This window comes from Strongylocentrotus purpuratus, unplaced genomic scaffold, assembly GCF_000002235.5.
Source record: "Strongylocentrotus purpuratus isolate Spur 01 unplaced genomic scaffold, Spur_5.0 spur5_contig_849, whole genome shotgun sequence".
NCBI lineage: Eukaryota > Metazoa > Echinodermata > Echinoidea > Camarodonta > Strongylocentrotidae > Strongylocentrotus > Strongylocentrotus purpuratus.
The window spans coordinates 411,575-427,480 of NW_022145556.1; the positions used below are offsets into that span (position 1 = coordinate 411,575).

The 15,906-nt window shown below is 35.3% G+C and overlaps 1 protein-coding gene across 1 annotated transcript; it reads right to left on the reverse strand.

Moving 5' to 3' along the window:
- Window positions 1-6,381: 6,381 nt before the first annotated feature.
- LOC115927590 (protein P200-like) lies at window positions 6,382-14,334 on the reverse strand. Its single transcript, XM_030993666.1, has 17 exons — window positions 14,239-14,334; window positions 13,743-13,835; window positions 13,237-13,329; window positions 12,730-12,822; window positions 12,203-12,322; window positions 11,707-11,799; window positions 11,201-11,293; window positions 10,693-10,785; window positions 10,185-10,277; window positions 9,678-9,770; window positions 9,176-9,268; window positions 8,688-8,780; window positions 8,181-8,273; window positions 7,679-7,771; window positions 7,191-7,283; window positions 6,657-6,776; window positions 6,382-6,387 (listed from the first exon to the last, which is right to left on the reverse strand). Exons 1-17 carry the CDS (start codon window positions 14,332-14,334, stop codon window positions 6,382-6,384), a joined length of 1,551 nt encoding a protein of 516 aa, XP_030849526.1.
- Window positions 14,335-15,906: the final 1,572 nt, after the last annotated feature.

A 15,906-nucleotide genomic window follows, 5' to 3' on the forward strand; every position in this document is an offset into this window, starting at 1 on the left:
AAGATAGACCAATTGGGTAGTAGACGGGCTGGGTGTAGACCAAATGGAGATAGACCGATTGGGTAGCAGAAGGGCTGGGTGTAGACCAAATGGAGATAGACCGATTGGGAAGTAGACGGACTGGGTGTAGACCAAATGGAGATAGAGCTATTGGGTAGTAGACGAGCTGGTTGTAGACCAAATGGAGATAGACCAATTGGGTAGTAGACGAGCTGGGTGTAGACCAAATGGAGATAGACCAATTGGGTAGTAGCTGAACCAGTTGTAGACCAAATGCCAATAAACCCTACAAACTATAGCTACAAACTTACTTCGAAGCTGAGTCACGTCTTTCGGATGGTGACGTTAAAGGTCGGTCCCCAGATGTAAATAGTCATATCTGATTGATACACATCTGTAAAAAACGAGTTACAAACACACACACGATAATAAAACAAATTAAGAAAATAATTCTCATGGATTAACGAAAATAAGAAAAAAGATACTTCTCAGCATTCTTGTTATGGATTCTACATAATTATGTTTCATCCACATGGTAAGACTATTTGTTTGAAAACATTTGTCGTCAAATTTTGTATTCATTGCCATTCATTCCTAGATGGTTATAAGTAGAATCCTTGTATGATGTATGATGTTTTAAATCTGATTTTAGTTTTCATTTTTTAAATCTGTCTTTGGCTCCGTCCCTTCTTTCACTGCGGCCTTTTTGAAATGATAAATTCGGATCTATCAAGACAGTGTCCTGCATTATAACAACAAGAACAACGACGAGAACAACAACAAGAACAACAACTACTAGGATAAAACGAAAAGGATATCTGGTTCAAACCGGTCCAAAGGGTCTTCCCCTGATGTGACGTCAAGTACCCATTTGACATAGAAATCTCTATGATTCGACAAGAAATGACGAATCATCTGTTGGGCCAATCGTCGTCTATAATTATGCAAATTTAACGCTGTCTATATTGAGCTTGGGTACATTGGCGAACCTATAGCGCTCGCTAACGTACATGCCAAGCTAGCTCATTTCAATTCAACGCATTGCATAGAGTGGACAAGAGAAGAAGGCTGTCCTGTATTTCTACTTCGTGGAGAAAAAAATAATTTGTGCTTGATACGAAAGATTTCGCCTTCTTGTAGTGGAGTTTCGCGTGGTGAGAGAAAATGTGATTCGTTAAGTTTTGACCATATTCTGTAGGCAGTAGAGACCTGGAATCTATACTTTGTGAAGATCTATTGACCTAGACCTAAATCTAAGTTGAATGTTAGTGTTATGGATTTGTATTGCCATGGAGTTTTTGATAAAGACTTCTCACTTGCAACATGATACAAAGTAAGTATATCAATTCATTTTGAATATCTTCGAAGAAGTTTTGTCATTCAATGAAAGAACACAGTAATAAATTAATTGGTTAACATTTATATTTCAGATTTACTACGCTCAATGGCACAAATCCACCATAATGCCTTTATGTTAAAGTGAATGGTTGTTGAAGGTTGATGAAAAAACTGCGTAATTTGTGTATTAAATGTTACTTATTATATTCCATCTACTTTACTAACTCCCCATCATGCAAATAATCCTGAAGAAAATTCTCAAACCAGAAAGATATTTCTAATCATGGTAACAATATTTGAGAGGAATGTGGACAAGGGCAACATGTGCATGTATATTAAAGTGAATCAGAAGGGAGAGAGGGAGGGAGGGGGGGGGGGGTTAAGGAAGAGAAAATTGTTAGAAAACAAATTTGAATAGTCTACATGTATTTCTCTGTGAGGATTAAACCAATTTACTGTATTCAATATGTTTCTTGTCGTTGTGATTACAGACTATAATAGAGGCCTGAAATGAAACGCATTCTCTTCAAAATATGTTCATAGGTTTGCTGCCGAAAATGTCCTTAACACAAGAGTAGGGTACAACGCTCCTATATATTCCTTACAAAAAATAATGTTAGTTAAAATGGAAAAACTGCGAAATATGAGAATAACAATATCAAATCTCTGTCATGTGATTAAATAAACACAATTTGTTGATGTCATGGGACAGGTTCGAATCCTGTGAGATTCCGGTCAAATCGATCACTAAGAAAATTCTTTGGTGTCCATACATCATAATGATTGTATTTTATCCAATCATTATAAACCATTTAGGCTCCAAATCTCGTGTCAATCGTAGCATGGTGACATCTATGTATCACTAAACCTTCCATGATTTATACTGGCAGCTCTACCATGGGAACTTTATTTTAAAAAAACGCTCAATACACATCTCTTCAATTTGGAAAAAGAAGTATGTAGTTTGATTTATAAGTAAATTTACTATTGGCTCAACAGTCGGAATTAATCTTGAGCTAAACAGTGCGTCCCAGAAAGAAGAAGGGAAAAAACAAAAACGAAAACTAACAATTATTGTGAACGAACTAGGCCTACTATGCGCTTTTCATGAAAATTATACTTTGATTGAATTCATTCCGGCATACGTGTACATAGTACATGTGCACATAGTAACTACAAAGAGAAATGTAATAATAATACTAGTATTGGATAAATTGCAAGGTACCCAATGCGCTCCAATATTACCCCGGCTCTACTAGGCTACCGATTTCGGCACCCACAGCATTCAATGAATTCTTTCCTACCGTTACCCATTTAACACCTGGTAAATAATAATGATAATAATACTCAGTTCTAGTATAGCGCATAATACGTTATGAAAAACATCTCTATGCGCTTCCAAAGAGCTTTGGAAACTATTACCCTAGAATCAGCTTCGGCAGCCGTTATCAGCGCACAGTGCATTTCAAGGAATAATCCTACCAGGTACCCATTTACCTCGTGTGGTAAATGTAGATTAATGTCATCGCCACCGTGACGCAAAAGTAAAATGACCCACTCGGTTTCAGCTGGCAACTGGACACACCCTGTCGGTCATTATAATATTTGTTGTGTCCTTGCCTAACATAGCAACTTGAGCTCTATATTTTGTGCTCCACATGGCCGAACTAAATATCAATCAACTTGGTTTCGCTGGGTCACAACATGGCGTATATTCTGTGTTTTGTGCTTGCCCAACAAAGCAGCAGTCGACATATTGTGTCCAACTCGAGCCGGATTGGCCGAGCTCTGTGTATAAATGGCTCTGATTCTGAGTTTACGAGGACGCCCTCGGATGATGGCAAATCATTTACGCTTCAAAATAATTCCTTGTAGCGATGTAGTACTAGATGGGAACAAACATATTTACATGTGCATAGCAGAAATAGAGATAGAGAGGGGGAGGGAGAGAGGGAGAGAGAGAGAGAGAGAGAGAGAGGGGGGAGGGGAGAGAGAAAGAGAGAGAGAAACGGAGAGAGAGAGATATGAGGTATATCTTGGTCCATTGCGAATGGTGTTTCTATTGTTCTTTTTGCTAGTTTGGCCATTATTGCTGTTGCACATAAGCTGCTAGAATACACACGATCATTCTATTTTCGTGTGATTTAATGCCGTTTTATTTCATTTCTGTGATGTTCACACAAATCAAATAAAGTTACAAGTGAGTGACGTTGATCAGAACAGCACAAGGGGGCGCTCTTTAACATGATACAGCGTTCTAGAATGAGTCTGTTGTTTCACGCAATAGATGGTGTTCTCCTGTTCTATTAGGTTCTCTTCATCAAGATCCTTTACCATAAATAATGTAAATGTATAACTTTCGAATATTAATTATCCGCTCTCTACTTCTTACCAGATCAAAAAGACGAAATCTTTAAACTAAATTCATAGAAACGATTGATAGGAACATCATAATTATAGATCTTGACAGTTCTTTAACAGGATATGATATGTCGAGAACAAAAGGATTTCTCAAATGATATGCTGCCAACCTATCCCTCTCTTATGTCCCCCCCCCCCTCTCTCTCTCTCACACACTCTCTCTCTCTCACTCTGTCTCTCTCTTTCTCTCTCTCAATGTCTCTCTCTCTCTCTCTGTCCCTCTCTTTCTCATCCTCCCTCTCAAACAGATCTCTCGTTCTCTCCCCTGTTCTGTATATCACCTTCCTTCATTCTACGAACGATGTAAGTTTTCTTTTAAGCCACCCAAACTATTTCAACTAAACTTGTTTAATCTGCCCCCTGTTCTTGTTCTGCTCCCCTCCTTCTCTCCATCTCTTCTCCGTATTTTCTCTTATTTGACTGTTTCCTTCCCTGCCACTTTGGTAAAACTGTATTTCTCTTTCTCTCGTTCTCGTTGTCCAATTTTTAGTAAAGTTCTCAAAATATCTCTTAGCTGAAATCTTTAGGTTTTTATAATTCTTTGAGGTCAGAATTTAAGAGCCAGAATTAGAAACTATGTCATTAGGCACCATTTGCAATTAAAGCTGAGTGATTTCAGTTATTTAATTTATTTTAGCAATGAAATAAAGTGGGTCATTATCAATCAATTACAATATTGTATTCATTGATTTTATTTATGAAAAATACAATCCTTTCTTTTTTCTTTTTTTTTTCATAACATAGTTTATACAAAACTGCAAAATAATTACAACAAAACTTTGTTATCATTTGATAAACAAACATAATTACAACACAGTTCAATTGTTCATTATTTCCCAATGTATAGGAAGAAAATATATCACAATTACATAATAAAAAGATATAACTGCACCACACAGTTATTTCAACCCCAAAACCAGAAAAAGACTGAATATTTTGTTTATAAATATAACAAATAATGAGTTTCATATTTCTCAACATATATTTATACAGAATTGGAATGTTGAGTTTTCGTTTTATTAAAACACGACTTAGAATTATCCAAACCTCCCCCTCCCTTCTACTTGTGTGGATAGGGAATGCATTCTGGTACAGGTTTCTTTACAATGTCGAAATGACTTAAGTTGTTGACTTCGTTCCACCTCTACCTCGCTCTCCCTTAATATCTTTATTAATCGATTAATAAAATCTTTGACATTGAATGAAAGTATATATAATTGACATAATAAACATGATAAAGAAAAAGATGAATATTCAATAAATCAGGTATCATGGAAGAAACTTTGATAAATATATATGCTTGCTTATAAAGACTACGAATAAGAATAAATGACATTGTGATAGTACAAAAGAGTGGAAATCACCTTACAATCAGTAATATAGGAATCAGAATCAGCCCCAAAAAAGCTGACAAGAAAACAAGTCTCGTGTATTATAAAGTTTAAGTCATATATTATATACACAGGTATATTTCATTTAATGTTATTCAGGATCAGCAATAACATCAGCGACAGTATAAAACAATAATCAATACAGAGTTATGGTAGAAACATGATGAAGAGAGTATAATAATAACACACACATCATGCAGCCCACCGAGTCTTCCTTGCCCATTATATACTCATACACATGTCATGTTCAGATAATAATTACAAATTATATCGATATTATACATAATAAGTTATGTAACATAAATCAAACCAAGTAGCAAGCTGGGAAATGAAAGACATTGGAAAAAGAAGGCAACGTGCAAACAACATTATGTGAACATTGATCTGTAAAATGAGAATTTCCGGGGATTTTATAAAACTCAACATTTTCCAAGTTATCACATAGTTACTTATCCTAAATTAAGAACTTGTGAGCATCATAGGCCTAATATACATACATTGGGATTCCGAATATCAAATTTTTCTCAGTTTAAGGGATCCCAAACTCATTGGTTATGCAGTGACAAATCCATTTAATTTCCGATAAAAAGTAAGAACATTTGGGCCTTATAATACATCATCGGGGACCCCACCAAAACCCACCCACATGACCTCAAAAACACACCACTTTATTTTACAAATCTGAAGTCCCGTAAGGTATGTTCACCTCCAATATCCACAGCGTTAGGAATCAATGATGCCACTGTTTGTTAGCGAATTCGGGTCGGAATCACCCAGCATTTATACGTTTTGAAGCTTAGAGTAATAAATAAACACGATGAAACTATAAATTAACACATCGGAAAAGATCTTGTGGGAGTGTGTGTGGGGGGGAGGGAGAGAGGGGGAGGGGTAGTCATAAAAGATATACAATACTAAATTGTAAACACTATGGCCCGAATTCACAAAGGAGGTTTGTCGACAAACTTAGGTTTATGAGAGTCATAATTGTCGACAAACCTCCTTTGTGAATTCGGACATATAGGTCTGGGAGCGGCAAGACAATATGGGGCCCCATTTCATAGTGTCTCCCCCTTGGCCGGCCAAGATAATCGTGTATCTGCCACTTTTATTAAACTGCAGCACATCACGACTCTGGCAAACATGGTGCAAAGACAGAGGGAGACCGAGGTATGACGCTTATCAGCCTTCATCAGATCGCAGTTATCACAGGGAGATGTTTTATCCCTGGTTATCCCTAGAACAAAAAAGAAAGGGGACAAAAAGAGGTGAATTATAAAACATTCATATGAACCATTTAGTTTTCATGTTTTCCTCTTTTAAAAATTTAAATCGCTATCAATAATGTGTTAATAAATAGGCTAATCTTATCCTGAAGCCCTTGTGGCTCAAAGTCTAGCTTTGAACATCCCTGAACAAAATTATCAATAACCACCCACCACCATCAACGTTTTCACATGAACGATTCTTGCAAACATAGTCATAGGAAAATGAAGCCGTGCTTACAATCTCCATCATTTCTTCATCCGGTCTGTCCGACCCTGGAATTTCTGGAGCAGTGTCCAGTCCCAATCTCTCATCGGTTGGTTCGACACCCATGGGTAGTACTTCTGGTGTATCTCCTTCCTTCAGAAACGATAGAGAAAAATATTAAATTTGTATTATTATTTTTGTGAACAAAGGTTTATAACAATATATATGTTTATGTTATTTATATTATATGACATTATCATCGAGATCGATGCATATCATTATAATATTTCAAAGTTTCCAATATTATTTAGGGCTGGGGCTAGAGACCCCTCCACTAATCGAATGACTTAATCAATTAGCAGAAGCAACAATCCTTTTAGATCATTAAACGAAAATACATTTATAATCCTTGTCTGTCACGGTAATACTTCACAGATAATTATTGATTGTTGACAATTCATTACTATGATAGCAGACTCCTAGCATAATTAGTGTTTTTTTTTACATGTACGATTCCTGCAAACATGCATGTATACAGTAGCCATAGGAAAATGAAGCTGTGCTTACAGTCTCCATCATTTCTTCTGGAGCAGTGTCCAGTCCCAATCTTTCGTCAGTGGGTTGGACACTAATGGGTAGCACTTCTTGTGTATCTCCATCCTTCAGAAGCGATAGAGAAAAATATTAGATTTTGATTATGATTGTTGTATACAAAGGTTTATAACAGTATATATATTTATGTACATCGAGATCGATGCATGTCATTATAATATTTCCAATAGTTTCCAATATTATTTAGGGCTGGGGCTAGAGACCCCTCCACTAATCGAATGACTTCATTAATTAGCAGAAGCAACAATCCTTTTAGATCATTAAACGAAAATACATTTATAATCCTTGTCTGTCATGGCAATACTTCACAGATAATTATTGATTATTAACAATTCATTACTATGATAGCAGACTCCTAGAATAATTAGTGTTTTTTTTTACATTTACGATTCCTGCAAACATGCATGTATACAGTAGCCATAGGAAAATGAAGCTGTGCTTACAATCTCCATCATTTCTTCTGGAGCAGTGTCCAGTCCCAATCTTTCGTCAGTGGGTTGGACACTAATGGGTTGTACTTCTGGTGTATCTCCTTCCTTCAGAAGCGATAGAGAAAAATATTATATTTTGATTATGATTGTTGTATACAAAGGTTTATAACAGTATATATATTTATGTTTTTTATATTATGACATTATCATCGAGATCGATGCATGTCATAATATTTCAAAGGTTCCAAAATTATTTAGGGCTGGGGCTTGAGACCCCTCCACTAATCGAATGACTTCATTAATTAGCAGAAGCAACAATCCTTTTAGATCATTAAACGAAAATACATTTATAATCCTTGTCTGTCATGGCAATAATTCACAGATAATTATTGATTATTGACAATTCATTACTATGATAGCAGACTCCTAGCATAATTAGTGTTTTTTTTTACATGTACGATTCCTGCAAACATGCATGTATACAGTAGCCATAGGAAAATAAAGCTGTGCTTACAGTCTCCATCATTTCTTCTGGAGCAGTGTCCAGTCCCAATCTTTCGTCAGTGGGTTGGACACTAATGGGTAGCACTTCTTGTGTATCTCCATCCTTCAGAAGCGATAGAGAAAAATATTAGATTTTGATTATGATTGTTGTATACAAAGGTTTATAACAGTATATATATTTATGTTATTTATATTATGACATTATCATCGAGATCGATGCATGTCATTATAATATTTCCAATAGTTTCCAATATTATTTAGGGCTGGGGCTAGAGACCCCTCCACTAATCGAATGACTTCATTAATTAGCAGAAGCAACAATCCTTTTAGATCATTAAACGAAAATACATTTATAATCCTTGTCTGTCATGGCAATACTTCACAGATAATTATTGATTATTGACAATTCATTACTATGATAGCAGACTCCTAGCATAATTAGTGTTTTTTTTTACATGTACGATTCCTGCAAACATGCATGTATACAGTAGCCATAGGAAAATGAAGCTGTGCTTACAGTCTCCATCATTTCTTCTGGAGCAGTGTCCAGTCCCAATCTTTCGTCAGTGGGTTGGACACTAATGGGTAGCACTTCTTGTGTATCTCCATCCTTCAGAAGCGATAGAGAAAAATATTAGATTTTGATTATGATTGTTGTATACAAAGGTTTATAACAGTATATATATTTATGTACATCGAGATCGATGCATGTCATTATAATATTTCCAATAGTTTCCAATATTATTTAGGGCTGGGGCTAGAGACCCCTCCACTAATCGAATGACTTCATTAATTAGCAGAAGCAACAATCCTTTTAGATCATTAAACGAAAATACATTTATAATCCTTGTCTGTCATGGCAATACTTCACAGATAATTATTGATTATTAACAATTCATTACTATGATAGCAGACTCCTAGAATAATTAGTGTTTTTTTTTACATTTACGATTCCTGCAAACATGCATGTATACAGTAGCCATAGGAAAATGAAGCTGTGCTTACAATCTCCATCATTTCTTCTGGAGCAGTGTCCAGTCCCAATCTTTCGTCAGTGGGTTGGACACTAATGGGTTGTACTTCTGGTGTATCTCCTTCCTTCAGAAGCGATAGAGAAAAATATTATATTTTGATTATGATTGTTGTATACAAAGGTTTATAACAGTATATATATTTATGTTTTTTATATTATGACATTATCATCGAGATCGATGCATGTCATAATATTTCAAAGGTTCCAAAATTATTTAGGGCTGGGGCTTGAGACCCCTCCACTAATCGAATGACTTCATTAATTAGCAGAAGCAACAATCCTTTTAGATCATTAAACGAAAATACATTTATAATCCTTGTCTGTCATGGCAATAATTCACAGATAATTATTGATTATTGACAATTCATTACTATGATAGCAGACTCCTAGCATAATTAGTGTTTTTTTTTACATGTACGATTCCTGCAAACATGCATGTATACAGTAGCCATAGGAAAATGAAGCTGTGCTTACAGTCTCCATCATTTCTTCTGGAGCAGTGTCCAGTCCCAATCTTTCGTCAGTGGGTTGGACACTAATGGGTAGCACTTCTTGTGTATCTCCATCCTTCAGAAGCGATAGAGAAAAATATTAGATTTTGATTATGATTGTTGTATACAAAGGTTTATAACAGTATATATATTTATGTTATTTATATTATGACATTATCATCGAGATCGATGCATGTCATTATAATATTTCCAATAGTTTCCAATATTATTTAGGGCTGGGGCTAGAGACCCCTCCACTAATCGAATGACTTCATTAATTAGCAGAAGCAACAATCCTTTTAGATCATTAAACGAAAATACATTTATAATCCTTGTCTGTCATGGCAATACTTCACAGATAATTATTGATTATTGACAATTCATTACTATGATAGCAGACTCCTAGCATAATTAGTGTTTTTTTTTACATGTACGATTCCTGCAAACATGCATGTATACAGTAGCCATAGGAAAATGAAGCTGTGCTTACAGTCTCCATCATTTCTTCTGGAGCAGTGTCCAGTCCCAATCTTTCGTCAGTGGGTTGGACACTAATGGGTAGCACTTCTTGTGTATCTCCATCCTTCAGAAGCGATAGAGAAAAATATTAGATTTTGATTATGATTGTTGTATACAAAGGTTTATAACAGTATATATATTTATGTTATTTATATTATGACATTATCATCGAGATCGATGCATGTCATTATAATATTTCCAATAGTTTCCAATATTATTTAGGGCTGGGGCTAGAGACCCCTCCACTAATCGAATGACTTCATTAATTAGCAGAAGCAACAATCCTTTTAGATCATTAAACGAAAATACATTTATAATCCTTGTCTGTCATGGCAATACTTCACAGATAATTATTGATTATTAACAATTCATTACTATGATAGCAGACTCCTAGAATAATTAGTGTTTTTTTTTTACATTTACGATTCCTGCAAACATGCATGTATACAGTAGCCATAGGAAAATGAAGCTGTGCTTACAATCTCCATCATTTCTTCTGGAGCAGTGTCCAGTCCCAATCTTTCGTCAGTGGGTTGGACACTAATGGGTAGCACTTCTTGTGTATCTCCATCCTTCAGAAGCGATAGAGAAAAATATTAGATTTTGATTATGATTGTTGTATACAAAGGTTTATAACAGTATATATATTTATGTTATTTATATTATGACATTATCATCGAGATCGATGCATGTCATTATAATATTTCCAATAGTTTCCAATATTATTTAGGGCTGGGGCTAGAGACCCCTCCACTAATCGAATGACTTCATTAATTAGCAGAAGCAACAATCCTTTTAGATCATTAAACGAAAATACATTTATAATCCTTGTCTGTCATGGCAATACTTCACAGATAATTATTGATTATTAACAATTCATTACTATGATAGCAGACTCCTAGAATAATTAGTGTTTTTTTTTTACATTTACGATTCCTGCAAACATGCATGTATACAGTAGCCATAGGAAAATGAAGCTGTGCTTACAATCTCCATCATTTCTTCTGGAGCAGTGTCCAGTCCCAATCTTTCGTCAGTGGGTTGGACACTAATGGGTTGTACTTCTGGTGTATCTCCTTCCTTCAGAAGCGATAGAGAAAAATATTATATTTTGATTATGATTGTTGTATACAAAGGTTTATAACAGGATATATATTTATGTTTTTTATATTATGACATTATCATCGAGATCGATGCATGTCATTATAATATTTCCAATAGTTTCCAATATTATTTAGGGCTGGGGCTAGAGACCCCTCCACTAATCGAATGACTTCATTAATTAGCAGAAGCAACAATCCTTTTAGATCATTAAACGAAAATACATTTATAATCCTTGTCTGTCATGGCAATACTTCACAGATAATTATTGATTATTAACAATTCATTACTATGATAGCAGACTCCTAGAATAATTAGTGTTTTTTTTACATTTACGATTCCTGCAAACATGCATGTATACAGTAGCCATAGGAAAATGAAGCTGTGCTTACAATCTCCATCATTTCTTCTGGAGCAGTGTCCAGTCCCAATCTTTCGTCAGTGGGTTGGACACTAATGGGTTGTACTTCTGGTGTATCTCCTTCCTTCAGAAGCGATAGAGAAAAATATTATATTTTGATTATGATTGTTGTATACAAAGGTTTATAACAGTATATATATTTATGTTATTTATATTATGACATTATCATCGAGATCGATGCATGTCATAATATTTCAAAGGTTCCAAAATTATTTAGGGCTGGGGCTTGAGACCCCTCCACTAATCGAATGACTTAATCAATTAGCAGAAGCAACAATCCTTTTAGATCATTAAACGAAAATACATTTATAATACTTGTCTGTCACGGTAATACTTCACAAATAATTATTGATTATTTAACGATTCATGACTATGATAGCAGACTCCTAGAATAATAAGTGTTTTTTTTTACATGTACGATTCCTGCAAACATGCATGTAGCCATAGGAAAATGAAGCTGTGCTTACAATCTCCATCATTTCTTCATCAGGTCTGTCTGACCCCGGGGTTTCTGGATCAGTGTCCAGTTCCAATATTTCATCAGTGGGTTGAACACCCATGGGAAGCACTTCTGGTGTATCTATTTCCTTCAGAAAGATAAAGAAATATATTATATTTTTATTACGATTTTTGTATACAAAGATTTATAACAGTATATATGTTTATGTTATTTATATATGACATTTTCATCGAGATTGATGCATGTCATAATAATATTTCAATGGTTCCAATATTATTTAGGGCTGGGGCTTGAGACCCCTCCACTAATCGAATGACTTAATCAGTTAGCAGAAGCAACAATCCTTTTAAATCATTAAACAAAAATACATTTATAATACTTGTCTGTCACGGTAATATTTCACAAATAATTATTGATTAATTAACGATTCATTACTATGATAGCAGACTCCTAGAATTTTTTTTTTTTTTTTTTTTTACATGTACGATTCCTGCAAACATGCATGTAGCCATAGGAAAATGAAGCTGTGCTTACAATCTCCATCATTTCTTCTGGAGCAGTGTCCAGTCCCAATCTTTCGTCAGTGGGTTGGACACTAATGGGTAGCACTTCTTGTGTATCTCCATCCTTCAGAAGCGATAGAGAAAAATATTAGATTTTGATTATGATTGTTGTATACAAAGGTTTATAACAGTATATATATTTATGTTATTTATATTATGACATTATCATCGAGATCGATGCATGTCATTATAATATTTCCAATAGTTTCCAATATTATTTAGGGCTGGGGCTAGAGACCCCTCCACTAATCGAATGACTTCATTAATTAGCAGAAGCAACAATCCTTTTAGATCATTAAACGAAAATACATTTATAATCCTTGTCTGTCATGGCAATACTTCACAGATAATTATTGATTATTAACAATTCATTACTATGATAGCAGACTCCTAGAATAATTAGTGTTTTTTTTTACATTTACGATTCCTGCAAACATGCATGTATACAGTAGCCATAGGAAAATGAAGCTGTGCTTACAATCTCCATCATTTCTTCTGGAGCAGTGTCCAGTCCCAATCTTTCGTCAGTGGGTTGGACACTAATGGGTTGTACTTCTGGTGTATCTCCTTCCTTCAGAAGCGATAGAGAAAAATATTATATTTTGATTATGATTGTTGTATACAAAGGTTTATAACAGGATATATATTTATGTTTTTTATATTATGACATTATCATCGAGATCGATGCATGTCATTATAATATTTCCAATAGTTTCCAATATTATTTAGGGCTGGGGCTAGAGACCCCTCCACTAATCGAATGACTTCATTAATTAGCAGAAGCAACAATCCTTTTAGATCATTAAACGAAAATACATTTATAATCCTTGTCTGTCATGGCAATACTTCACAGATAATTATTGATTATTAACAATTCATTACTATGATAGCAGACTCCTAGAATAATTAGTGTTTTTTTTACATTTACGATTCCTGCAAACATGCATGTATACAGTAGCCATAGGAAAATGAAGCTGTGCTTACAATCTCCATCATTTCTTCTGGAGCAGTGTCCAGTCCCAATCTTTCGTCAGTGGGTTGGACACTAATGGGTTGTACTTCTGGTGTATCTCCTTCCTTCAGAAGCGATAGAGAAAAATATTATATTTTGATTATGATTGTTGTATACAAAGGTTTATAACAGTATATATATTTATGTTATTTATATTATGACATTATCATCGAGATCGATGCATGTCATAATATTTCAAAGGTTCCAAAATTATTTAGGGCTGGGGCTTGAGACCCCTCCACTAATCGAATGACTTAATCAATTAGCAGAAGCAACAATCCTTTTAGATCATTAAACGAAAATACATTTATAATACTTGTCTGTCACGGTAATACTTCACAAATAATTATTGATTATTTAACGATTCATGACTATGATAGCAGACTCCTAGAATAATAAGTGTTTTTTTTTACATGTACGATTCCTGCAAACATGCATGTAGCCATAGGAAAATGAAGCTGTGCTTACAATCTCCATCATTTCTTCTGGAGCAGTGTCCAGTCCCAATCTTTCGTCAGTTGGCTGGACACTAATGGGTAGCACTCCTGGTGGATCTCCTTCCATGATTAGATTTTGATAACGATTTGTGTATACGTATATATATAGGTACACTGTATATAACCCAAGAGTTAAACTTCATCTAGTTATCCAGTTGGTGCATTGTATTCAACTGCTCTAACTTTATACAATTATTAAAGGTCATACAAAGTTTTGGAAATTTTAATAATATGAAAGCCTTACAATGGGAATAAGATACCCCTCCCCCCCCCCCAATTGTTTACAATAAAGTAGAGAGGTTTTCCGAGGATATTTCCACCTAAACGATTCCCTCCATACAAATGTTTGCGAACCCACCCCCATAACTCATCTATAGAGTCTAAGAGTGCTGAGGGGATTCCCAAATATTCCCGAATAAAAAAATTGCTTCTTCCCCTCCCTCCGCCCCCCCCCCCCAAAAAAAAAAAAAAAAAAAAAATCAAACCCTCGGAAGCTGGTAGGATTATTTTCCTTTTCCGCTCTCCAATCCTTCGAATTTTGACACCTCTCATTTCTTACCTCGTATCTCTCTTCATTGTCGCTTCTGTCTATGTTACGGGATGAATCGCCCCTTCCTTGAAGCTTGGAGGTTGCCATTGTATGACTGAAATATAGAACATAATAAAGTTCAATCCATGATTATGTGATAGCAGATTTCATCAATAAAAAATAAAATAACTAGCGGCGATTGACAAAATGGTATATTTTGTAACCGATTTAGAGTTCAGAACTTAGGCTGAAGCGGCGGAGCGTTATTAAACGAAGGAAGGAGCACTGAACAAAAATGTTTGTTATTTTTTTTTGGGGGGGGGTGGAAGGAGCACCTGTATAAAAGAGTGAATAAAAAGAAAATGAAGTGCTCTCTTCACACTCAGTGGAAAATTATCTGTTTTTGGTAAGCTTTCCCTTGCTGTGTAGCAAGCTTCTTAAGACCCATGTCGTAGATGGCGCTGCTGTTGATGCAGTTTGACGAGGAAGTAGAATGGGACCGTAGTCAACTCTATGTTCAGTATGTGAGTTTATTTCTTTGTCACTTTCTGAGAGTTTAATTCTATCACATCGTCTTGCTGCATCAGCAACAGCGCCAGCCACGACAGAAGCTTGCAGCTCAACAAGGGAAGGCTTATCCAAAAAAGGAGGTTTCCACTGGTTATGAAGAAAACAATGATTTTCAAGTTTCAACTCCAACCAGATGAACCTCTTCAGTTATTTCGTTATTCAACAAACATCTCTCATCACATCTCTCCATTTTGATTTGACACACTTCGGTAGTTTAAATGGACCTTTGGACTCTCCTACCCTAGACTCCATTGGTCTACAGTGTGATGAATAAAACAAAGGAGCATGATAGGTAGACATAAGTAAATGGTACTAACAACAGATGAGAAGGACACTACCCATTAAAGAAAATGGTAATTTGGGGGGAAATCGTAAAAACCACGGCGCACTGTGTCCCTTCGTCAAATAGGCCTATAGGTGGTGGAAATTTGTTATCTCAAAAGTTTCAACAAAAACACGTCATAAACGTCAATGATTTTGGGATGATAATATTCTTTTAATGCGATGAGCATAAATCGACATTTTAGTAGTTATATTTGG